The sequence below is a fragment of the Hippocampus zosterae genome, chromosome 4 (genome assembly GCF_025434085.1).
Source record: "Hippocampus zosterae strain Florida chromosome 4, ASM2543408v3, whole genome shotgun sequence".
In the NCBI taxonomy this organism is placed as follows: domain Eukaryota; kingdom Metazoa; phylum Chordata; class Actinopteri; order Syngnathiformes; family Syngnathidae; genus Hippocampus; species Hippocampus zosterae.
The window spans coordinates 21,237,248-21,263,222 of NC_067454.1; the positions used below are offsets into that span (position 1 = coordinate 21,237,248).

General features: G+C 42.8%; 1 protein-coding gene across 1 annotated transcript in view; it reads left to right on the forward strand.

The window, feature by feature from the left end:
• Nucleotides 1–309: 309 nt before the first annotated feature.
• Nucleotides 310–25,975, forward strand: part of kcna4 (potassium voltage-gated channel, shaker-related subfamily, member 4) — a 48,450-nt gene continuing 22,784 nt past the window's right edge. Inside the window, exon 1 of the mRNA XM_052063127.1 lies at nt 310–3,661. Within this exon, the coding sequence (XP_051919087.1) occupies nt 577–2,637 (2,061 nt within the window). The 5' untranslated portion in view covers nt 310–576 and the 3' untranslated portion in view covers nt 2,638–3,661. The remainder of the gene's footprint in view (nt 3,662–25,975) is intronic.

Below are 25,975 nucleotides of genomic sequence, written 5' to 3' on the forward strand. Positions count from 1 at the left end.
ATCATAATAATACAGTACAACAAAATGAAGTTTCTCCACTGCACATTATGCATATGGCGGACCGAACTGTTCAACTAACGATTCGTTTTGTGTTATTTTCTCGCAACTGCAGACCACATCACAGGATATAAGTCACCGGAACCATAATATAACAGCAAGGATCCCATTTTTTTATAAATGTCGCTCATAAAATGGCAACCGGTAGTCACCACAGCAAGCAGGATCGAAAGACGCGTGTTGTGGAATTAACCACCTGATGGTGACCGCCAAAGATACCGCGTGTGACTCACGATGCTGACCACATCAAGGATTCTGCATGTGCGTGCGTAACAGGCCGGGCCCCCCACGGCCTTCACCTTTGCTGGGAAAATTATGCCATAAAATCCCGGGGGCCTGTGTCAAAAGATTATTAGTTATCATTAATGAGCGCGCACGCAGTATGGGTTTAGTAACCGAGTGGACTATTTCGATCCAAGGCTGAGCGGTTCAGTCCAGGTACAACTTCTCCTATCCTCTGGGCTCCTTCCAGCACCCCCCCCCCCCCTCCCGCTCAAGGACGGAACCTTCTGAGTTAAAATGGAGTTTGCAATGGTGGGTGCGGACGGCGGGTGCAACAGCCACCTGCCGTACGGATATGCCCAAGCCCGAGCCCGGGAGCGGGAGCGAGAAAGGGAGCGCCAGGCGGCCCAATCCAGAGCGGCCGAGAGCGGATCGGGAGCGGATGGGGGAGGCGTCTGCTCCGGGGGGTCCACCACCACAACCACCTCCGCTTCCACGGGCGCGCATCTCCTTAACAACCGTCAGCATCCGTCTCGCAGCGCCAACATCAACAGCGGCGGTACCGCCTCGCGCCCCTCCTCCTCCTCCTCCACCTCCTCCTCCTGCTCGTCCTCTCAGGATCCCGAGAAGCAACGACTCCTCAGAGAGCGCAAAAAGCAACGCGGCGTCGGACGGTGGAGACGCAGCCGGACCACTCTCGGCGGGGACTTGCGCCACTCCGAACTGGCGCTGCTCGGCTCCGAGGAGGACATCATGATCGAAGAGGAAGACGGTGGCGAGGAAGAGGAGGAGGAGGACGAGCGCGAGGAGGAGGAGGAGCAGGAGCGCGGAATCAAGAGGTCCAGTTTTCTGTGCAACATGGATGATGATGATGACGACGACGACGACGACGACGAAACCGTTTCGATCACTGACAGACGCCCTCAGTCCGGATATGCGAATGTTTACAACGAGTTGGGCTGCTGCGAGAGAGTTGTCATCAACGTGTCGGGCCTCAAGTTTGAAACTCAGCTCAAAACTCTCACTCAGTTCCCCGACACGCTCCTGGGGGACCCCGACAAGCGCATCCGGTACTTTGACCCGCTGAGGAACGAATACTTCTTCGATCGGAACCGGCCGAGTTTTGACGCTATTCTGTACTATTACCAGTCCGGAGGTCGCTTGAAAAGACCCGCCAACGTCCCGTTTGACGTCTTCTCCGAGGAGGTCAAGTTTTATGAACTTGGAGAGGAGGCGATCCTCAAGTTTCGCGAGGATGAGGGTTTTGTCAAGGAAGAGGAGAAGCCTCTCCCGGAGGACGAGTTCAAGCGCCAGATTTGGTTGCTCTTCGAATATCCGGAGAGCTCCAGTCCGGCCAGGGGCATCGCGGTGGTGTCCGTGCTGGTTATCGTCATCTCCATCGTCATTTTCTGTCTCGAGACGCTGCCCGAGTTCAGGGACGACAAAGAGTACTTGCAGGCCAGACACAATTCCACGCAGCCGGACCACGGATTTACCCCCTTCAACGACCCGTTTTTCATCGTGGAGACCGTGTGCATTATTTGGTTCTCCTTCGAGATTATAGTCCGCTTCTTTGCGAGTCCCAGCAAAACGGCGTTCTTTAAGAACATCATGAACTCCATCGACATCGTTTCCATTTTGCCTTACTTCATTACCCTGGGCACCGACTTGGCGCAGCACCAAGGCAACGGGCAACAGGCGATGAGCTTCGCCATACTGAGAATAATCCGCCTGGTCAGGGTCTTCCGCATCTTCAAGCTGTCCAGACACTCGAAGGGGCTCCAGATCCTGGGCCACACTCTGCGCGCCAGCATGAGGGAGCTGGCCCTGCTCATATTCTTCCTCGTCATCGGCGTCATCCTCTTCTCGAGCGCGGTTTACTTCGCCGAGGCGGACGAGCCCACTTCGCAGTTCACCAGCATCCCGGACGCCTTCTGGTGGGCCGTGGTGACGATGACCACGGTGGGCTACGGGGACATGAAGCCCATCACCGTGGGCGGCAAGATAGTAGGCTCCCTGTGCGCAATCGCGGGCGTGTTGACCATCGCGCTACCGGTGCCGGTCATCGTGTCGAACTTCAACTATTTTTACCACCGAGAGACCGACAACAACGAGGAACAGGCGCAACCGGCGGTTGAGAGCATGCCGCCGGGGTGCCCCTACTTCCCGGACTTTTTGCGTCAATTTAAAGGCTCGCCGTCCGGCTCCTCGCTGGGGGACAAAGCGGAGTATATGGAGATGGAAGAAGGGGTGACGGAGTCTCTGTGCGGCCTGGACAAAAGCCCCAGTAAGGGCAACGGCACAGACATCAGCAGAAGGAACAGCACGAACTCAAAATCCATTCAGACTGACGTGTGATTACAAATATTTTTGAAACATTTCTTTTTCCTGTTCCCGGAGAAAATACAAATATACCCGACATCTATATTGTTAGCCACCCAAACGAGTTTAACGCACGGGCCATGAAGCCCCCCCACCCCACCTTCCTCCTCCTCTCCTCGACCCACACGGAGAGGTCGCCGTGGTTACCAGGTGACGCGATAGTTCCATGTACATCTTCCAAATAACATTTGGACCAATTTATGCCCAATTCATTTTTCGAACTTGAGCTGGCTTCCAAATTACACATATAATTATAGAAAAGAAGCTCTGCACTCGCACTTTATGAGTTTCATCTGTCAATGACAGGAAGAGTATTGATAGCCAATTTGCTCTTATGCAGTAAAGCAGTCTTTCGTTTTGCACTCAAGAGGAGCTTGTGCTGGATTGACAAATTTTAGGGGCAAAAAGTGTAGGCTGGCAGACATCCTTCTACCATTTAAGAACATCAGCATAGACTGCTTAAAACGAGGTGAAAATATTCTTAATCCACACCAATGAAAATGACCACCTACCCTAATTGAAATGTCATAAAAATTCAGCGTAAAAGTTGATTCACTCTCTTCGAGCTCCAATACTTGTATGACGTGCAGCTCAATGAAACGGCAGTACATTTAGCAATCTTCACATAAATCAGGGCTAGAAATCATGTTGTGCTGTACACGTGCACCCACTCTGAGAGCTAAGCACAGGAATCACCGCATTTAAACACAGCAGGAGGAAGGACTTGTCCCTCCATGTTTTTAATGAACAGGCCTCAGCACATGACGTCAGTCTCCCCAAATACATTTACTGGAAGTCACCTCCAAATGATAATATCCCTTTACGCGGACACAAATGGAACATTGAAGCAAAAAACAAACAAACAAACAAAAGACTCCATCGAGGAAACTCCTTGTGAAGGAGTTGTGAGCAACTTCCCCATGTTCGCTGGACTTGGTGCACATTTTTTTTTCCTCAAGAGGACTATTACTATCTCATCTGGATGTGGACGTCTTCCAAGGTATGTAGCCTAGTGTTTCCCCTGTTCACTACATTAATGATGATGATGGTGATGCGCAGCCAAATATTTACACTGAGTTATAAGAGTAGCAGTTGCAACACACATATTTTTCATCAAATTTAATGCTCGAATGACATGAAATAAAACAATACATTTGCTAAACAGATACGAGTTATCTACAAAATTAAATATGCACTCTCATTCTTGATCGTCTTTCCTGTTTATTTTTTTAGATCTAATACGATTTCAATCATATTTCATGACTAAAAAAAAAAAACTAAACAAAATTTTAGTTCTAAAATAACTGGTGTATCACCTGACAAGTGTCATGATGTGTTTTAAAAGTGAATTGAAACAGCTTCATCTCCTTTCTGGTGTCTGACCTGCAGAAATATTTCCTAAAATCATGACTGACCAGCAGCTGATGTTTCATATCAGATGCAGTAGAAGCATGTTAACCTTGAACATAAAATATGACAAGCAAGCAGATACCAAATACATCTTCTCACAAATTTTTTTTTAAACACACAAATGACAAGTTGCCCTCTGAATTCTATTGGCATATTCATTACATATTTTGTTACATCAAAATGGATGAACTTGAGTGAGGCACACCGTAGCTTCCAATGCTTAAAATGGTAACATTCATTACAAAAGTAAACAGCCTTCTTGTTCATGCTCATGTTTGTTTTAACAGCGTAACAATGCATAACTATGTTGAAAGTCATGGCTTATGTTTCTCATAATTGTTGATGAGCTGTATTGGTGCACACTATATAAGCAAGATAGCAATCCATCTAATTGGCAGTTTTATTTCTGTGTTAAGATCCTAGTCAAAAACATGATAATTGCACAAGTTTTGGATTGGCCAGAATACAGAATTATAAAAGAGAAACAGAAAAAGAGAAATCCGTGAATAAAAGTGAATTTGGAATGGGCACACAAGTCATGTTTTCGCCCAGTCAAGCAAGGAAGAAAGGTGATGATCAATTTGAAAAAAAAAAAAAAAAAATAACAATGCAATAAAAATAGCTAATCAGAAACATAGAATTCATTTATTAAAAAGGTCATTTAAAAAAATAAATAATTACAGATCAGGGAGAATCTGTCGGCGCAGTAACCTGACCACTTAAATGCAAAGATGAGCACTGTAAAGTTATATTAGGCAAGGGTAGGTGCTTACACATCATTAAAAATGTGGAGCTTTGGTTGACCATCACAAGGTGCATCTTAAACTGCACGATTGAGCGACTTTTCACTGTGACCAGCCCAACGCACCACTGAGCTTAAAGAGGAAGTCCAATAATGTTTTCTATTTTTTTTTACACTGTGTTCTATGCTCCCCCACTGGTCTAAAAACAGTCTTCTGATTAATATTGCTTCTGTGGAATACGAATTAAGAAAAAGTCTCATAACGAGCCTGATCATTTGAATCAGATGTGTTGCAGGAGGGAAATATACAAAACGTGCAGGATGCCACTAAACCACCTTAAAGCAAAATCGTGTCGCCCAGTTTATAAGTGAAGATGTGATCCACTTTTTAATGTCACATGCATCCGCATTGAATGTCGAAAACGATTGGCGTAAAAATTTGAAAACCAAAGTCAAACCCAATCTGTATCTTGACAGATCCCTGCAGCACATCAGCATTTATAGTCCTAAAAGATTACGAGTGCAACATTAGCACCCAAACACTGCACCTTGTCACTCACTCAGCCAGCTCTCATCAACTCATAATCACTGCAGCCGAATGTAATTACTTTTTTGCATCGCGTGTATATATTCTCGCAGGAACTATTAATACACGATATTTTCACTCTGAACCAAACACAGGGACAGCCCCAGCCTGGCACATGGCCATCTTCACTTTGTGCCTCACACTTCGGACTTACGTAATGTGTAGCTTATGGCAAGAGGCACAATCCAAAACATTCTTCAAGCAAACTGTGTGGGTCAGGCATATTCTTAGTGCTGCGCTGCTGAGCCGAGTGTGAAAAGAGCCTGTATCATCTCGCGCCACAGAACAAAGCTGAATGGTTTTGATAGGGCCACATGCACGGACAGTGTTTGTAGTGCAGATTTGGACCATATGGCCCGGCCATGTTGCAAACTGAGTTATTTATGCTTATTTCTCAGAAGTTTTCCCATGGCCGTCAAAGGACACGCAATGCGGCCACAAAGTTTGTGTGTCCCTTTTAATGCCATGCAAGGTAATGTTGAAAAAAAAAAAAGAGTTGATCGTCACTATTACTCAGTTGATAGTTTTTCCCAGTCAAAATGATCAGCAGTGAATACATTCTCTGTTAGTTGTTGAACTCCATATTAAAATGGTTACGGTAATAGGCGTATGTGTTAATGGCAATCTGTAGAAATATACTTTTTATGAATAATGTTCAAACTTCATCTTAGTTGTGTCTGCACTAAGAAGTGAAAAAAAGGGCTGATATTTAATTAAAATAGATGGTTATTGATGAATAGCGATAAAACAAATAAAATAATTGATGCTATGGTATTAACACATTTAGTGATTTTAGTTCATCGTAGTTATTATGGAGCTCAAGAGTCCCTGGTGGTTTATTGTCCTATAACCGTTACATGACGTTTATTCTGCCGCCGTAAAAAAAGAAACTCTGCAGTTTTCATGTGTTCTTCAGTATAAAGCTTTCAAAGACTTGCAAAACAATTAAACATTTATTCTTGACTGCCTGTTTGGAAGATGTTAAGTCAAATGATCTTTTACAGCGTTATCAGAATACAGTAGTTCAATAACATTGTTAAACATACCGAATAACAAAGGCTCAATTTGAAATAAGAACCACAACAGAAATATGTCAATTTATGTCACCGCTGCCTTTTTATGTGTTTTCGCAGCCGCATTTGATGTTGTGCTTACTCATAGCCATATTTCTTATACTAATCTACAGTCACTAGATTTAACACTTCCACTTGCACCGCGATGCAAATACTGGCCGTACTGGTGTATTCTTTTTTACGGATGAACACAAGGTTTGTGATCCTGACATGTTTGCCTATTTGGCAGACCAGCCTCCACCAACCAGGGTGTTCCTGTATAGCGAGGCCATGATCTTGTAAATATGTGAACAGTAGGCATCAAATCCTCTGAATCAGTGTGTTGTATTTCTTAAATCATCACACTGGGTGGCAGAGCTATGGGGGTGGCACACCAACGATTGGGGTGGGCAGGCACTCTCAAAGTGTCCACTTCACCGCACGTCAAGACTCGTCACATTTAAAGGCAATGATTCCCTTTCATTGTCCATGATTAAATTTGGCTGTGACCACTCTCACAACGGGGCAGCCCTCCCTCTCGCACGTCTGCTGGCCCACGCTCACCTGTAAAATTGCCAATAATGGGTCCAACTTACCCCTGCCCAGAAATACAATATGTGCTGTGCCCAATTTATGGCAGTTACTAAACTAGAGTACTTGGGGCTCTATTTCCACTGACAAGGCGGTCGTACCACTGGTACAATGGTGCCAATGTTGATGGATCTCGATTTTCGTATGGGTGCGAGGGTTGCTGCGCACTTGCCAATTTGGCTAGCTGCGCAGGCCAATGCAGCAGAAGGAGTGTCTTGGAGATGCGTCAGGCGGAGTGCCAATTTGATGGCAGAAAGTCGATCTAAGCTTTCAGCCTGCACAGAACACGTCTAACACAGGCAATGGGTAAACAGCTTGCGTGATGTGATTCATTGCCTATAGCTGTGAATGTGACTGTAAATGGTTGTTTGTTGAAATGCGCTCTCCAATCTGGTAAATGCGCAACCTACTTACCAGTTTGCATTCAGCAAAAAGTACAAAAGCACTTCCTCCTCACCCAGGTGAGTGATGAAGGGGACCGTGACATAACACTCGTGGGAACTTTCAACCTCCACAATGAGCAACCAAAGATGACAATAGCCAACATTAAGGATTACTTCACGTTTAGGTGTCGATATACATGTATTTCACATTTGTCCAAATTGTATTTTTGGGGCAAATTCGCCCTCAAACAGTCATATTATGAACCCATTGTCCTAGTAGTTATTGTAGAATACATAAGAAGTCAATGATCACGGTTTACAGGGTTTGTTCGTGTGACATTCCTCATTTAGCAGTGTGGCTGGCGCCCAGTCAAGGGTGTGAAACACCCACCGGCCGAAGTCAGGTGGGATAGGATACATCTCATCTGTGACCTTAATGAAGAAAAGTGGTGTCGACAAAGAATGAGATGCTATGATGTGTCCCACTCTTTATCCTCACCATCACAGTTTAGAAATAATATTTATTCATCGAAATGTCAGGTGTTGTGAGATAGTTGACTTTCTCAAGCTGTAATGACTTGTTTTGCAAAAGAGATGCCAAATTGTGCTGACAACCAGGGCTAAAAGTCCTCACTGACCCCGCTGATAAATGGCCCATTTAGCTGTTGAGAAAAAAACTCATACCTGCAGCCAATACATATTTACCTGCTCAGGGACACTTGGGGGCTTCAGTCTGTCACCACAGCACATCCAAGCACATTTACAATATCAGCATAAGGCACCTTTGAGACTTGTCTACTTCACCCGACTACAAGTTGGGGTTTTCTATTAAACTTCATATTCATTGTAAGCTGACAGTGTACTCCTTAACAAATGTATTTTGAAGTTCACTATGACAGGTTGGACACGTGAGACTTGACAACATTGTACAAACATATAGTATGATGAAAATGACAAAATACTTGTGTTCTAACGTGTGGATTTTTTTTGTGTATCTATGTATACACAGAGGCATAAAAAATTAAGATCATTTATTCTACATGTCAGGTTGGTCCAATTTGACACTCAGGAATAAAACACAAGGAGGAGACTCAATTCTGGTACCAAGAGGGAACGAGGAAAAGCGTTAGGTTTCAGTTCTTCGCACGTCAACCTAACGATGTCCCCTTTCAACTCCTCATTTATTGGGAAATCTACTACATAGGTGTGTCCAACCTAAAGGGTGGGGGCTGTTGAACACACACTGAACTTGTTTGACCCTGTGTATGTATGTGATTGTAAATTATGTACATGTGTGCAATTGTTACAAAAACATCACCTTGCAGCTGGTGTTGATGGCTCCATTCACTGTCCAACCTTGCTCACTGTTTAGTCTTAACACTTATCTCTTCCCAACCACGTCCTCGGAAAGGTGGTTGCGTCCCTAAACTTCCACACAGTGCACCAAGCATTCTTGATTATAAAAGTGAGTATATAATGGATCAAATGTGAGTCCATAATAAAGAATGTATCTTTATTAAAAGCAGAAGTGTTCTTCATTGCAGGCATAGTCAATTAATGATTGCAATCATAAGCGTTCTTCTTTGCAAGCATAATCAATCAATCAATCAATCTAATAAGTGAATGTATGGTGACTAATAATCAATCCATTAATACGCAACGTAGTAATTAGCTTTCATAACAATAAAAATATGAGAATATATAGTTCTAGGGCTGCAGCTATTGAATATTTATGCATTTAAATTTACGCTGTAAATTTCCCCAGTGTGGGACAAATAAAGGATATCTTATCTTTATCTTATTTGAGAATCCTACTGAATATTCTATCAAATAATCAAATATTGGGATAAAATACACTTTTGCTTGGTTAAAAGAGCCAATATGAACACAAAGGAGAAAATAAAGCATTTATTGCATCAAAAACATAAATCATGAATGAAAAACGACATTTACAGCCTTTCTACAACTTCACTTCACTAGCAAACATTTTAGCCTGTGACATATACAATACAATACAATACATGCTGATTTATATAGCGCTTTCACACCAGTGGCAGCTGTAACAAAGCGCTTAACAAAACAGTTAACATAAAGTAAAATCAGTTAACATAAAGTAAAATAATAAACAACACATAACATAAAACACGGACAGTCGTGCAGTCCTAACCACTTTTCCGTCACACGCTTTGTTGTTTGAAGTAGTTTGAGATGAAAGAGGAGAGAATCAAAGTGTCCTTTAACCTGTGGATCAGAGACGTCATGCTCAAAATGTGCGCACGTCGGCTACAAGCTAAGTTTCAAAGTCAACAAGAAGCTGTAGCATCCATTGACAGAAAAAAAGAGATTGGTTCACTTCTCCTTTCCCATGGAAATCCATTTCAATTCCAAGCGGCGACTCTCGGTTCCAAATACGCATCGGCGCCCTGTGCCAACGCTCCTCTCTCCCCATCCTCAACTTCAGCAGCCATCCATCCAGCCGCACCAACGCCGACTGTCCAACAGTGCCGACATCTCCACTGAACAAAACGGGGTTGTGAAAAACGCTGCCCATTACAGGCGCAAAAAACACAAGCGCCTCAGGTCTGTCCACCACTGATAGTCAATGGCGCCGACATTCCTCCCAATCACAATCTGTGCTGGTACAGGCATGCTGTCGAGAAGGAGCAACCACCAAGCACAGATACCTCTCCTATGCCGGATGTTGTGGCCAAAAAACGTTGAAAACAGTCCATATCAGGGCCACATGATGAAACAACGAACAACATGTGACAAAACAAAAAGACAAAAACAACAAAAAAGAACAAAAAAGCAAGGCTCTTACAGTAGGTTCATGACCATGCGATTGTGAGCTTCGACTAGCTGACAAAGAATAAGACAAAAATGGTGTTCTTTATGCCACAAGAAGTTTTGTAAGTGTTCAAAACAAAAAGAAGACACCTCAAGAAGAGACAATTATTTTCATCATTTGACTTCACCAAAACCCTACAAAATATAGCCACTCGGAGTACTACACTGGCCATGCCGACAGTGCGCAAAACTTCATCTTGTACGGAAACTCGTCATAATAGGGGCCCCCCTGCCTGACGACCAAGTCGCTTGTGCAGCCCCACGAATCAGTCCCATGAATCTCTAAAAACTAATAAACACCCTTTTTTAAATGATTATGTACAGTATATTGTTTATTTCATCATATCAAGTGTTTTTGTGTGAAGAAATGCCACTGTGGAATTTCTCTATCACTCAGACACTAAAAATAGAAGGGAAAAAATGGTGTGATCTTGTCTGACTAATGAGAATCTAGTCTGCAACACCCTATCATGGCCCGAACGTAAATTCGAAGCATGCGCGAAAGAGACCGAGCCCTCCGCTGGGCTAATGATACTTTGGTAAGGTACGTTAACGTGAATTCCACTGATTTGTGCTGCATTCATTTTACCTTGATTTGGGTCCTAAGCGGTTTCACACTGGGCTGAAAATACCCCCACTCTTTTCCCCATCTTCCTGCGCCACGTGCGAATGTGACTGAAGTGAATTATGCCCCTGATATGGCCGCTTTCAGTTATGCTTTTCAATGAGTCTAAATGAGATGCAAAATGCGAATTTTGACTCACTTATTTCGAGCCTTGTAATGAAATTGACCTCTATACTCTATTCTTATTTGCACTGAGATTTTTTTAGAGGCATTCCAACACAAAATGTTTAATGGTTGAAGGTGGGGGGAGCTGTACTCAGAATTGCCGGCACGTAGGGTCCACAACATTAGCATGCAGGTGACAGTCATGACATCCTTCAATGACACAAATGTGATATCTAGTAAGATAACATGGACAGATCGAGAAAAAGGAGGAGACTGTTGGCTGTGAGTTGAAGGTGGATGAAAATAAACCATTCTGGACTTATGTGGAGAAATGGTGGTTCAAATACAATTTTCTTTTGTTATCATGGAAGTCACTTTTGGCACTTAAATCCTGGTTTGTTTTTCATTGGTGATGTTGTTGCTCGCATATGGGTGCTGTTGTTTAGTCATATAACGATTGCGACTTCACATTCACCCAAAGTGAAAGCTCCATTAGCGAGATATTGAATCCTCAGTTGTGCCTGATGCTCAGGGATCAGTATGTGAATGAAGCAATTACACAGTTCTTAATCAATTAATTAATCAGGAGTTTGACTAGAGGTCGTATTTCCCTTGAATCTCAATTCTTCAGCTGACCAAAACTTTGTAGAAACAGTTTGGGGACAAACGTTTTCTGTTCCAACATACCCGTGTGGACAAAGCAAAGCACAAACTTGACCTCTACTTGATCAAACATTCTTCGGAGTGAAGTAAAACTGTGATGGTGAGCAGATCGTTGGCTGAAGCCCACATCTAAAAAAAGCCCAACAGAAATCCCATACTGAAGTGTATTTTGAAGTATTGGAGCACTGATGTCATGCAGAGGTTCATGACCTCAAGCAAGGGGTCTCGGTCTTACTCATTTTGTACATGCTTGACCAATCAAGATGAATTTAATTCTGATGTGGCTGAGTATGTTTCCATGCTCAAGTGCCTTTTCAGGCAAAAACCCATCCAGCTGTTGCTGTCTTCATGGCACATCGGAAAAAAAACAACCTACCTAAATTTCTTGCAGCTAATTAAGTGGTTCATTGTCAAGCAAGTAGAATGCATTTGCACTTCACACTGTTTGGATTTCATGTTGTGAATGCTTGTGAAATGCTTTGTACTGTATGGTGATATCAAAGATGCACACTGTATACTGTACGGAGGTCCATATGCTCAATGCTGATTGGAATAATGAAAATGTAAAATGCACAACTGAAAATAGAACATGTAGAAGGAGATCTGTCCGTCGGACGACAAAGCCAGGCAGACACACGCACGTACACGCGCACACCAAAACTAACCCCGAAACAAGAAAACACAGTGACAATCTTTTAGGCATACTAATTTTGCATCTCAATTGAAGATTTTTTTTTCTCCACAATCTCATTTGCTGAATTTGCTTGGCACTGTGTCTCATTTGCCCTAAATAGCCACTGAGGCTGATGCAATACGACCACATGAGCAAATAATCATCCCAGCAAATGATTGCTTTCAAAATGCGTTTTGATTGGTTGTGATTGGGAGCATAAGTGCATAAGTGAGCAGATCTGTTGTGAAAAAGGACCGTTGACCTTAAGAGTTAAGATCAGTATTCTTATTTATACTGCTGCAGAGCCAGAAAAGACTGAATGATTCCCATTTTGTGGAAAAGTCTAATCAAACAATCGGACACAGTCCTGGCAACCTAAAATTGCCTGGGAAGATGGTAGAATTGTTTTCATAATTACTCAAGGATGAGCTGACATGGATCACTGATCAAATCTTTTGCTCGGAGGTAACCAAAGCAACCCAAATAGAAAACAGCTAAAAACAGAGAGAAATGTCACAAAGCTGGAAAGTTTCATTTGAGTGTCTTGCTACATTAATCAGGCCTGATTAAGCTTTGCCAGTGGACATTCCCAGCTGTTATCCTCATGGAAGTATTTGTGATAAGTCTTGTTCAAAGCTTTCTCTTTTCATGATGCGATTAACTCAATTTAACCCCATGTTAGATTCTGCTGCGTAGTGAATATCTCGTCTAAATACCAGTAAAAAGCAGATTCAAAGAAAATCTCAATCATGACAGATTTGCAATTGAAACAGTTTGGAAAAATGTCAACTCGGTGTATCAAACATGCCTTTCCAAAAGAATATTGCTCAGGTGTGAATGACCCTGCAGAATGAATTTAATAATACTGCGCAGTGGACTTACTGCCGTGGGTGTAGTCTGCGATGGTGTACAATTGCTGCATCGTACTGAGTGTCATTTTAATTAAAAAACAGCCCTCAGTGTGATGGACTGTAGTGGATACGTTTGAATGGGAGTCGTTTAGCATACAGCAAAACAGCATATTACGACTTTAATCATCTTATAGTGAATCTAGTCCTCAGCTTGTACATTGATCACTGAAGAGAGACAGCGACCAATGTCCAATTTTTTTCTTTTTTTGTCATAGCACTTCCTGTATATGTTGATTTAACATATACTGTGCCGTTCAGTAGCAGACACCACAGCGACTCGCAAACACCTGCGATTGAAACGCAACATTGAATTGAGAATGAAGGGAAAGTGTTAGGCTCAGCTTAAAATGAGCACAGGACCGACAGGCAGACGCAATGAACTCAGAACTTGATTCATGCCAGGAAGAGGGACGGCTTGAGTGCTCAGGAACCAAAAGCAGTCAAAAGAATCAAATCGAGGTGTACATTAAGGCTTGAACGTAAGAGCTAGCCGGTAGTGAGTACGGCTGGTAAACTAGCTGACAAACTGGCAACGGGTGCTTCTTCAGACTGGCCTTTATGCTGCAAGGAGTGAGGCTGGGTGACGACGTGAAGACTGGCAGGTGTTTCGGTGAGACAGGTGCAATGATTGGGGAGACGCCCAGCCCACACTGAATTATGGGAAAGGTACCAAAAACACGGCAGAGGGAGGGGACACACAGCGGACCACTGAGGACAGACAATATATTTTAACAGAAAGTTTACTGCAGACAATTTCATACTCTTCCTTTGTCATATGTGCCGATAATGAACTGATTAGTGTGGTCTTGAAATGCTCTTGCTGTCTCAGTAAATTGCTTTTATCACAAAAGGAGTTCAAATGATTTTATATACGGCAAGGGGGGGGGGGGAATAAAAGAGCAGTGATATATCTTTGTTCTATTTGGACTCTCAAAATCAATTCCCAGTGTAAATGGCAAAAATGTCATAAAAATGCCCCTTGACTGCGCCGGCGTAACTTTTTAATAATCATTATTTGTCACCACCCATTACCAACGTGAACACAATGCTCAAAGCTCATTGTGACAGGAGTGGTTATTAAAGCACGCTGGGGATTACAAGCTCCGTGTAAATTTAACCCATCTTGCAGCTACTGAGTAGTGGTTATGCAATGTTACTCTATTGAAGGCGAGCAACCCGAGTCACTTCTCCTCTTCCGTGTCCCCTCTTTCCAATTGGCTGCTTTAATCTGACAATATCCTCGGCTTTATTACCTCACTTCATCCCAGACCTGTACATTGCGCTGCGAACAAAACATATGCCTGGGCATCGTATTGCCCAATCCTTATCCACAGAGAGATCACCTGCTTCAATGCTTCGATGGTGCAATGCACGGGGTTCCAAAATCTATGGTTCGAATTATAAATTGTTGTTGAGATGTTTTCATCAATGCCAAGAGAATATCTAAGACAAATGTCGCAATGCATTAATAATACATTTATGTCAGTACGCATAGTTAAAAGCTGGATTGGTTACACTGTCGCACACAGACACTGTGGACCAATCCAATATTACAGCCGTGTTTCGGCTGCATGAATATAAACAAAGACAAAGTCTTACCAAACTAAGCAGTTTTGCACCCAATCGTTGCAAAAGCCAGTATAACAGTGCTGAAGTTTTGGACTGAAAAATGTAACCCAAAGTTTACGGAGGAGTTTGTATCTGATCAAACTTATTATTAGCCACTTTATCGAATGCATTGTTCTGCATATCGTCTCTCTGTTTCTTGTTCTTTTTCTATTTAGGTCAATGGTTGAGAAGATAATTATTTTTGGAGGATGTAGTTCGCCAGACGAAGCCATCTGGCTCCCCTTGCGACTCTCTTCCCCACGCTTCTTTCAGGAGGTTCTCCCGAGTGTTGGTGCATCGGTCTTGGATATCATCAACAGCAGCCTTTTTTCTGGTGTAGTTCCCCAACAGTTTAAACATGCTGTGGTCCAACCCTTGATCAAGAAACCTGGTCTTGATCAACATGTGCTGTCAAGTTACAGGCCCATTTCCAAACTGCCTTTCATTTCCAAAATTCTGGAAAAAGTGGTGCACATGCAGTTGAAACTTTTCTTGGATGAACATAATATCTTAGAGGTCTTCCAGTCAGGTTTGAAGACGATGCATAGCACGGAGTCAGTCCTATTAGGCGTTTCTAATGACATCCTCCTGGCAAATGACACTGGAGACCATGTGTGTTTAGTTTTATTGGACTTAACTGCAGCATTTGATACAGTGGATCACAGTATTCTGCTGACTCGTTTGCAGCACTTGGTGGGCATTGGCAGCAGTGCTCTTGAGTGGTTTAGGTCCTATTTAGCTGACAGAACCTTTTGTGTCAGACTTGGCTGCTCTGAGTCACGCACTGCTCATGTGGTGTTCCACAGGGCTCAATTCTGGCGCCTCTGCTATTCTCGCTGTATCTTCTCCCATTGGGTTCCATCTTAAGGAAACATGGTATTCCCTTCCACTGCTATGCAGATGACTGCCAGATCTATGTCCCACTGAGCAAGGAAGACGCCTTCTCATTAAGGCCACTCCTATCCTGTCTGGAAGAAATCAAAACCTGGATGGCACAAAATTTCTTGAAATTCAACGAAAAGAAGACAGGTGATATTGTTTGGTCCCAGTGGCCGTTGTACATTCCATTCTGTAGACTTGGCCCCCCTGTCTCCTTATTTGAAATCAACGGTCTCAAACTTGGGCCTTAAACTGGACAGTGATTTCAAACTCGATCGGCAAATTGGTGCCGTTGTTAAATCCAGCTTCTTTCACCTTAGACAGCTGGCCAAAATAAAACCTTTCCTCTCACATGAACACTTTGAGACAGTAATCCATGCCTTTGTCACATCCCGTCTCGATTACTGTAATGTCCTGTACTTTGGAGTCAGCCAGTCCTCCATTAAGCGCCTTCATCTGGTCCAGAATGCCGCTGCTCGCCTCTTGACTGGTACTCGTAAGAGGGAGCATATAACTCCTACTCTGGCATCCCTTCATTGGCTCCCCATTCATTTTAGAGTTATTTTCAAGATCCTCCTCTTTGTTTTCAAATCTCTAAATAATCTCGTGCCACCTTACCTCTCTGAGCTCATCCGCCCCTACACACCTGCCTCAGGTCTGTGGACCAGTCTTTGTTAGAAGTACCAAGAACTAAACTGAGGCTCAGAGGGGATCGAGCCTTTTCTGTTGCTGGTCCCTCTCTCTGGAATGACCTCCCACTGAACATTCGGCAAGCCTCCTCGCTGCCCATCTTTAAAGCCCTCCTCAAAACTCACTTGCATTCTTTGGCATTCGACTCAGCATGACTTAGATTTTTTCTTGGTTTTACTGTTTGGTGCTTTCTACCGCCTTTATTACCATTTCGTCTTAGTGGTTTATTGTGTATGTTAAATCGCTCCATGTACAGCACTTTGTATGCAGCGATGGCTGTTTGAAAGTGCTCTATAAATACTGTTGACTTGACTTGACTTGATTAATTTCAGTTTGAGAAAAACTGCCTGTCCTCCAATAACACTTGAAGAGTTCCAAGTTTGAAGAGAAATGGAAAAGATTATGTTTTGTTGGAAAAGTATGACATTGGGTCACACTTGGCTGTGACCATCTTTTGCAACAGGTACACCGGACAACTGTGACTGCTGGCTTTTGAATGAGTGACATTTGTGTTTTGTTTGCATCAGCATGTGTGTAATCCGGCGCTTGTCTCCAAGCCAACGATACACAGACAGCAAGTCATTCATTGTTTTGAAAGTGCTCGAGAAATACAGTTGAGTTGAGTAACAGGAAATGAATGTTCATAACTGCAGATCTATGTCCCACTGAGCAAGAAAGACGCGTTCTCATTGAGGCCACTTTTATCCTGTCTGGAAGAAATCAAAACCTGGATGACACAAAATTTCTTGAATTTCAATGAAAATAAGACAGAGGTGATACTGTTTGGTCCCAGTGGCCCTTGTACATCCCATCCTGTAGACTTGGGCCCCCTGTCTCCTTATCTTAAGTCAACAGTCTCAAACTTGGGCCTTAAACTGGACAGTGATTTCAAACTTGACCGGCAAATTGGTGCCGTTGTTAAATGCAGCTTCTTTCACCTTAGACAGCTGGCCAAAGTAAAACCTCTCCTCTCACATAAATACTTTGAGACAGTAATTCATGCCTTTGTCACATCCCGGCTCGATTACTGCAATGCCCTTTACTTTGGAGTCAGCCAGTCCTCCATTAAGCACCTTCAGCTGGTCCAGAATGCCGCTGCTCGCCTCTTGACTGGTACTCGTAAGAGGGAGCACATAACTCCTACTCTGGCATCCCTTCACTGGCTCCCCATACATTTTAGAGTTATTTTCAAGATCCTCTTATTTGTTTTCAAATCTCTGAATAATCTCGCGCCACCTTACCTCTCTGAGCTCATCCGCCCCTACACACCTGCCCGGCGCCTCAGGTCTGCGGACCAGACATTATTAGAAGTACCAAGAACTAAACTGAGGCTCAGAGGGGATCGAGCCTTTTCTGTTGCTGGTCCCTCTCTCTGGAATGACCTCCCACTGAACATTCGGCAAGCCTTCTCGCTGCCCATCTTCAAAACCCTCCTCAAAACTCACTTGTATTCTTTGGCATTCGACTCAGCATGACTTAGATGTGTTCTTGGTTTTACTGTTTGGTGCTTTCTACCGTCTTTATTACCGATTTGTCATACGGTTTATTTTGCATGTTAAATTGCTCCATGTACAGCACTTTGGATGCAGCAATGGCTGTTTGAAAGTGCTCTATAAATACATTTGAATTGAATTGAATTGAATAACAATAATTTAGCTGTATAAGCATTTATTCGGGTGGGGGTTTGTTCATTTGTATATTTGCTCCAGCACCGGAATCTTTGTGCAGCATTTTATAGCACTCTTCTGTCATGTGCTCACCAAATGTGATTACAACTAAGACCAGAAGTCTTGTTTGACACTTACCGCCAAGGTGAGGGTACACTGCTCTTTCTTCATTCGGAAATGTGTGTGTGTGTGGGTGTCTGCCTGTCTGTCTATCTATCTATTTCTATTATATTTCTCATTTCAGCATGTTAGGAAAGACTTAGTATGAGCCATCTCTCTCTCCCTCTCTATAGATAGATAGATAGGTAGATAGATCGATATACATATATGTGTGTGTGTTTTTACAGGTGTTTAATGATTAATGAAAATCACAAAACATAGACTTGTAGATCATCACCCAGAGTAGGTGATGAAGACTACCAGTAAAAAGTTCTCTTTAACCTCCAAACTTTCCGTCTCAGCTGCAGCCGTATGATGAAGACGTGTCCGTAATGTCATGGCGGAAGAACACTTTCATAAATCCTAATTTTCCACCGCGTCTTAGAGGTGGAGAAGTCCCACAAATTAAAGTATATAGCGGATTTTTCTGGACAGTTTGACAACCATTGCTGCTAAATGCTGATAGGTAATATGCGGTTATGTAAGTGCCACGTGTGCAGTCAACATCTATTATAGTCATACAGTATGGCCTCAGGTTTCAGGCTGTGTTCAAGACTCGGCCGGTGGAGACATGGGAGACACAAATCCAACATGATCCTGGATCAGGGGCGTCACCTCCTGTATCGATCACTGTTACGCAAATTTGAGCTCGACTCTCTAACGTGAAGACTTCCTCGTTTTTTTCTTCACATGTTGGAAAATGGCCGACATGGCCAGACCTCCACAGACCTTGTCTCCCACTTGTTCTCTGCTCCCCTGCTTTGGAGTGACTAGATGCCTTTATGTGGAGTGACTAATGCTTGCTCTAAAGGGCCTCGGGTGCATCTCGCTGTGTGTGCATGTGCGCGCATTTATTTGTGCACGAGGACACTGCATTCGACCAATCAGCTTGCCGAGGCTTGACTAGCTTGATGATGAGTCACTTTCATGGGCGGCCAAGACCGAGATCCCCCACACACACTTCATCTCGATCCATTCAAATGCTTTAATTTGTAATCGTGCACAGGAGTCACCGTGATTCTTTGCACTGCGGTGCCAAATCCTGTGCATGTGTGGACCGGACGCTGTATGAGCCTGATAGCCAGAACAGGAGGTCAAAGGTCAGACTTATGCTGAAGCATTGCCATAAACAATAACATTTGCTGTGACTGGTTTACACTCCAACGGTCAAGATATATTACTGGGCCTTTGCCCACTTACGATGATGAGCAGGAGGAAGAACAGTGGACGTGCTAGGAATTCTTAACTTTGTCTGTTGGGAAATGGAATGTTTATAAAACGCTACACATTGACAGATGCGGTTTTAATATGTGCTCATTTTGGTTCCACTCATGGATTAGATTTGCAGATTGTTATGGTTTACTTGGCTGAATTCTAGTGCATTTCTCATCAACAGTGGTGTGTTGGTAAATCTAAACATTTCGCATGCGTATAGAAACATGAAATCTATGTTTGCCATAAACAAATAGGCAAGTGAAATGTTGAGAATAAAAGAGATTCCTCATGTGTTTCTTTGTATGCTTGCTTGCCACTGTTTACACAGTGGAGAAGGATGCAGCGCATATTGAATCAGCAAACCGTCCCGTTGCTGTACTCTTTGGTTGCAACGCTCGGCTCAGTAGCAAGAAAGTACCAATTGTTTGAACATTCCAAATGTACCCGTTGTTGTTGGACCAGTAGAACAGCAAATTCAGGCAAAAAAAGCCAGGAGTCTTTCATTTCATTAAGATTTTGGACCGTGTTAAAATTCACTTTCAAGAAACGGGCGTTTTTGAGCATTTACCATGTCTGCCTCACAGCCGATGGGTTCGAATCTTGAGTCGGACCGTCCTGTGTGGAGTTTGCGTTTCCTCCCTGTGCTTACATGGGTTTTCTCTACAAGTGTCAGGAAAAACAAGTGCTAAATTTGTACGTTTAAGGGTCTAATGTCTTGTCACTGGGGCAATACGGGTATAACTATTGTACCCTAACAGGATACAGTATTGATTTGGAAATATCTACCCTGGGGTACACGTTCATTGTACCTTCAGGGCACCGATTCTCCCCTTTGCTTACAAAGTCGTACTGTTTAGCCCATTGAAGGGCAAATCGCTGACCACACCTGATCATCTCTCAGATGTAATGACAACATTCGTATCAATTAGGAGCACTTGCACCCGTTCATCTCCATTGGAGGAGGCAATTGAGCTAATGACGACCGTGCCAATATACAAAAGGTCTACCTATGTACCAAGATGTGCAGGAACCACACGATATCGTGAACACTTATTCCGTGCGTCAACGTAACAAACAGGGATTTTAATGTTTCACAGACGGTTTCATGTTCACAATTTGCTCACTTAAATATAACATGACAGTTAATTAAGCATCTAGGAGTTGGTTGTGGATTTCTGCAGGAAAAAGTCCTCACCAGCACCGATGAACATCCAGGGTATGGACATAGAGAGGGTGACCTCCTACAAGTACCTTGGTGTTCTTCTGAACGACAAACTGGACTGGTCTACAAACACGGACACACTGATTAGGAAAGGACAGAGCCTACTCCTACTCAGGAAACTGAGGTCTTTTGGGGTTCAGGGGTCACTCCTTAAGACGTTCTATAACTCGGTGGTGGCCTCGGCCATCCATTATGGCATTGTCTGCTGGTCAGGCAGCATCTCAGCCCGGGACAGAAAGAGACTGGAGCGACTGGTCAGGAAGGCCAGTTCTGTCCTGGGTTGCTCCCTTGACACTCTGGAGGAGGTGGGCAACAGAAGGATGCTAACTAAGCTAAAAGCTATGATGGCCAGTCCCTCCCACCCCCTCCAGCCCGCCCTGACAGCACTTGGTAGCTCCTTCAGCCAGAGACTGTTACATCCGCGCTGCAAGAAGAGATACCGACGCTCGTTCCTACCGACTGCTGTCAGGCTGATGAATAAAAAATAACAATCATAATAATAATAATAATTAAATTATGTGAAGGAAAATTGTAAATAGTACTGCGATTTATCCATTGTGTTCATATTGTATTTAATTGAAAGATGTTTGTTGTTGTTTTTTTCTCTTTCTCCTTTCTTCTTTCTACATACATTCTTGCTGCCCAGTGTGGGACGAATAAAGGATATCTTATCTTATCTTAGCAACTATGAGTAACATAAACACAAACCATAATGATGAATGATCTTAGGACAGCATGCCGCAATGCATCCTGGGAATTGTAGAGTGTCAGAAAAGTACACAAACTACATTTTTTTTTCTCTTCACAAGAACCATTGTCATTTGGGATAAAATGCACGAAGTTCGATACGTTTTTCCAACCCTGCTCTTGATGACTTCTCTCACTGTTCACCCCTTTATACTACAGCAGTTACTACAGTGGACAGCTTATCATTTTATCAGGTTACAGGGTGCATGAAATGGTTAAGGTGTATTCCATACAACAGCGGGCTCTTTCGACAGGCATTCACAAAGGCCTACCACTTGTTTGTACCCTTACATGCTATTTGGTAGTCTCTGGTTGTAGAGTCGGGTACCTGATCTTCAAAAACATGATTTGATAACAGCTTTGCTCAATCAGGTTGGGATTGGCTCCAGGGTCTTTGAGAACCTTAACACAATCTGTGTAGAAATATGACTTCTGTTTTTTTTAACACAGTGGTGTCTTGCCTCATCGTGAGGTATGCTGCAGTTGCCAAATAAGGTTCTTTTAGTAACTGTACATTCAAACTTGAACTGCTGCTTGTGGGAAAAGCCTCAAAATGCCATTCCGAGTTAAGTTTGACACTTCGCCAAAGAAAACGTAGAGCAAAATCAGGATGAAGAGTAGCGACGGGGGCCTTCAGTAGACACTCACTTCTGCTCGCCAACTTTGCTTGCACATCCTCATATTCAGCAAATAAATGGGATGGCTGACTGTGTCCCTATGTGCTGCTGACTCGCTCCCCAGTTGTACTCATATCCTCCCAATGGCTCACACAATTTACTTTATTTCTTTGACTGCAGCGGGAAGCTTTTAATTATTCATGCTCCAGTAGCTTTCATTCAGATCGTTTGTTATCTTGCCCTTCTGCCCCTTGTCTCCTCTGCCAATTCTTCAATTCTACCCTATAAACTTGTATTAGTGTGCCCTTTTTGGTCACGTAAATCAACAACCTTATGTGACTACACCATCTTACATGGGACATGTTTTATCACGTGTGGGCCTGTCATTTAAACGTGTCATCTTTTAAAAAGGATTTATGCTTCCAAGTATCAAAATGTGAGGCTTTTGTGTGTGCGTGTAATTGTCAGCGAATGGCTAAGGATACAACTTCCACTGACATAGTAACCAATGGAGAAATTATGTTGTTTAGTTTGGTCAATATCTCACATTGCCAATAGAAACCTGGCATGTTTGTCATAAGAGTCCATTTTCATGTTCCATGGTTGACCTTACAAGTGCAGTAACAGCTTATTCAAACACCAGGTGGAAATAAATCGGAGAAACCCGTAACCAGTTTTGGCTTTTCTCACACTGTACCCCTGAGGCTGAATAACGTCTTTATGTCCGAGGGACTTTGTAGTTTCCTTTTCTACGGTCCGACCCACGCTGCTATTTTGGAAAACTTTCACTGACGTCTGTTGGATTATGGAAAGAAAAACCACACCATCCTCTTTTAGGATTTTTGTTTTACTTCTCAGGCCACTAACAGTAAATCCATTCTCCGTTCAGCCAACTCCTGGCTTTATGCAATCATGTTTTTTTATTTTTTTTTGCCTCTTTCTTAGACAAACTTGGCAGGTTGAAGACGGTGCCTCAGCTCTGATGGAAAGTTCCATATAATTTTACACGGCTAACAAATGGCTCATTTGTCAAATTTTCCCTCAGCCTCAGTATTTCTTAAAACATAAATCTTCCACACTCACAAAAAAAGAAGTGGGACGGGATTGATAGAGAATAAGTGGAAGACCACAATACGGAAATGGTTATTTTAATGATACATAAGGCTTGTCAACACTTCCTTATGATTCATCTTTTTTAAATGAGCCAATTCACTTTTACCGTTAAGTACACAAGTCCGACGAGTGGCTGCTGTCCAATTTTGGTATGAGCTGAGATAGGCCCTATGCTAAAAAAAATGGACGGATGGAAGTATGACTCGCAACTTCTAAATTTCCCACCAAAGATAGCTTAATTAAATTATTACTTTGACATAATGGAGATAGGTCTAATGTCAAAACGTTTTTTGTCTTTCTCATTCAATCATGGAATTTCCCCTTCCCGAAAGCATGACATCACTGTTTAAAGGAATGGTGCCGATTTGGCTGTGAAGAACAAAGCAGATTAGCTGTCATTCAAATTAAAATTTGGATCACTCACATTATAAACTGACCTCTATATGTGCAACCACCAAATCAAACTAATGATTATGTAATTAGCGGGTACCAACAGGGTCACAGCTAGCTGCAGCCTATTTTGGAAAATAAAACGATGACATTCTGGATTGGATGCCAGCCAATACCAGGGCACATATACAGACCACCAATGACACTCACATTCCCACTACACGGAGTGGAAATTGAACCCACACTAGACGGGTGAACCCTGACACCATCAGTAATTAAGCAGTTAGCAACATTATTATTCTGGTCTAGTTTGGCAATGCGACACATTCACACATCTGTGAATGCATCATCAAACAAAGAGTGAAGACATCACATTTTCTGATGAAACCTAACAACTGGTGAAATAGTTCATTTAGGATTGCATATATGCAGACGCCAAATCCAGTTAGCCACTGACAGTGTTTTGATAAATTTTGGTTAAAGAGTACTCATCTGGAATACATGGAAATTTTATCCCCCCAAAAAATAATAAAACACACTCCTGTTATTTAATTCATGTATTTCTGAGATTAATATTGCCTGACAACAGGCAGCATGCACGGGGGTCGAATGGTTTCCACGTCCGCTTCAGACTACAGAGGTCATGGCCTTCCTGGGTGGTGTAGTCTGACTATTCTCCTCAGGCCTGTGTGGGTTTTCTACAGGTGTCCTCCCACATTCCAAAAACATGCATGGTAAATTCATGGAATTGTGTGTGTGTGAATTATTGTTGGTCTGTGCCCTGCGATTGGCTGGCAAATAGTTCGGGTGGTTTACTCCAGCTTCTATCGAAGACAGCTGGGATACAATACAATACAATACATGCTGATTTATATAGCGCTTTCACAACAGCGGCAGCTAGGTTCCAGCAGGCCCGCGACTCTCGTGAGGATAAGCGGTTCAGAGAATGGACAACTTCATTCAAGCTGCAAAATAGCCTCATCGAGAGGATTTTGTGTATTATCATTTTTGTAGATTGTTTTTCATTGTTCAGGTGCAGAGAGTAGCACTCAGGTGATTTGAAGACTTCCAGTTATGAAAATCTTTTATAGTTTTATGAAAACAGTAGACAGTTGGCAGTGAGTTCATCAAACCACATTCCGCAAAGTATATTTACAACGAGCCTGAAGAAAAATGTTAGAGTGGAAAAGTGAATGGAGGAGTCGGTTTATGTCCAAGAATAAAAAGCAACAATTTATGAATTGGCATTCAAGAAGGAACAAATTCAAGAACATATTGAAGATTCAGACAAATGTGTCAACATGCACAGTGACTTAAGAAAGGTTTCGTACACTTGATTTTTAACCCTTCTTTTTTAAAGCTGCATGCACAAAACTGCTAAATGCGAACAGTCATTTAGATAAGTGACCCAATTTTCATAATTGTTTCTTTATGACACCACAAGGGATTTGAGACATGAGCCTCAGGTTTACCCAAGGAATTACTTTTTTGAAATGAAGAACCATTCTACTAACACTTGTCAGCTTAAAAGAAACCAAACGGGCAGGTTTGTCAAAATGTTGTTTCAATACTTGATGAAACGCTCTGCAGTCAGTACCTCATAAATATATCCAGGTTTGTGCATGTAGCGTTCAAAAGATCAAGATCTACTCATCTGATAAAAAATTTACTCTAAACCCCCAAATCTTTCGAGAGAATTTAAACCTGTTTATCCCCTCTTCCTACTGGTGCAGTGTGTCAGCATGTTAGGAAAGACTTACTATGAGCCATCTCTCTCTCTCCCTCTTTTTCTCTCTCTCCCTCTCTGTCTCTCTCTTTTTTTTGCCTGCGTGGGTTTCCTGTGAGCTAATTGGAACCTTCCCATGTGTCCCAGCTGAAAAAGTGCATGTTTGTGGTTAAAAATAGGTACAGCATTTCCTGCACTGTCTCGCTGGTTACTGCATTTCAGAGCTGCATCTTTTATGGAACTGACATTTTGATCACAACAATTTTGTACTTTTAAAAATCCCCCCAAAAAGCACGACAAGCGTTAAAGCTCCTGGACACTTACAGTTTGTCAACATGTGTTTATAGCATTAAAAAAAAAAAACTTCTTTCACCCTTGATTCACTCACATGGCGATGACTAAGAACGCTAGCAGTCGGTTCAGTAAGCTTCACATGAGGTGAAATGAAAAAGGCAATGTATGTGATTTCTCTTCTTTACCGTTGTCCTTGAACAAATGATGAACCAAAGGAAAAGTCTTGAATAAATGTGCGCTGTAGCAATGAATTCAGAAGCATTGCATGAAGCAATTAACGTCGAATCCTGTTGCCCAGACCAAAAGGGTTCAAAAATGCTGAGTCATCCGAGTTTATTGTGATTGTGTACGAAGATGCGAGAAGAAAAGAAAAGTACTTTTGCTGGTGTAACTAATATG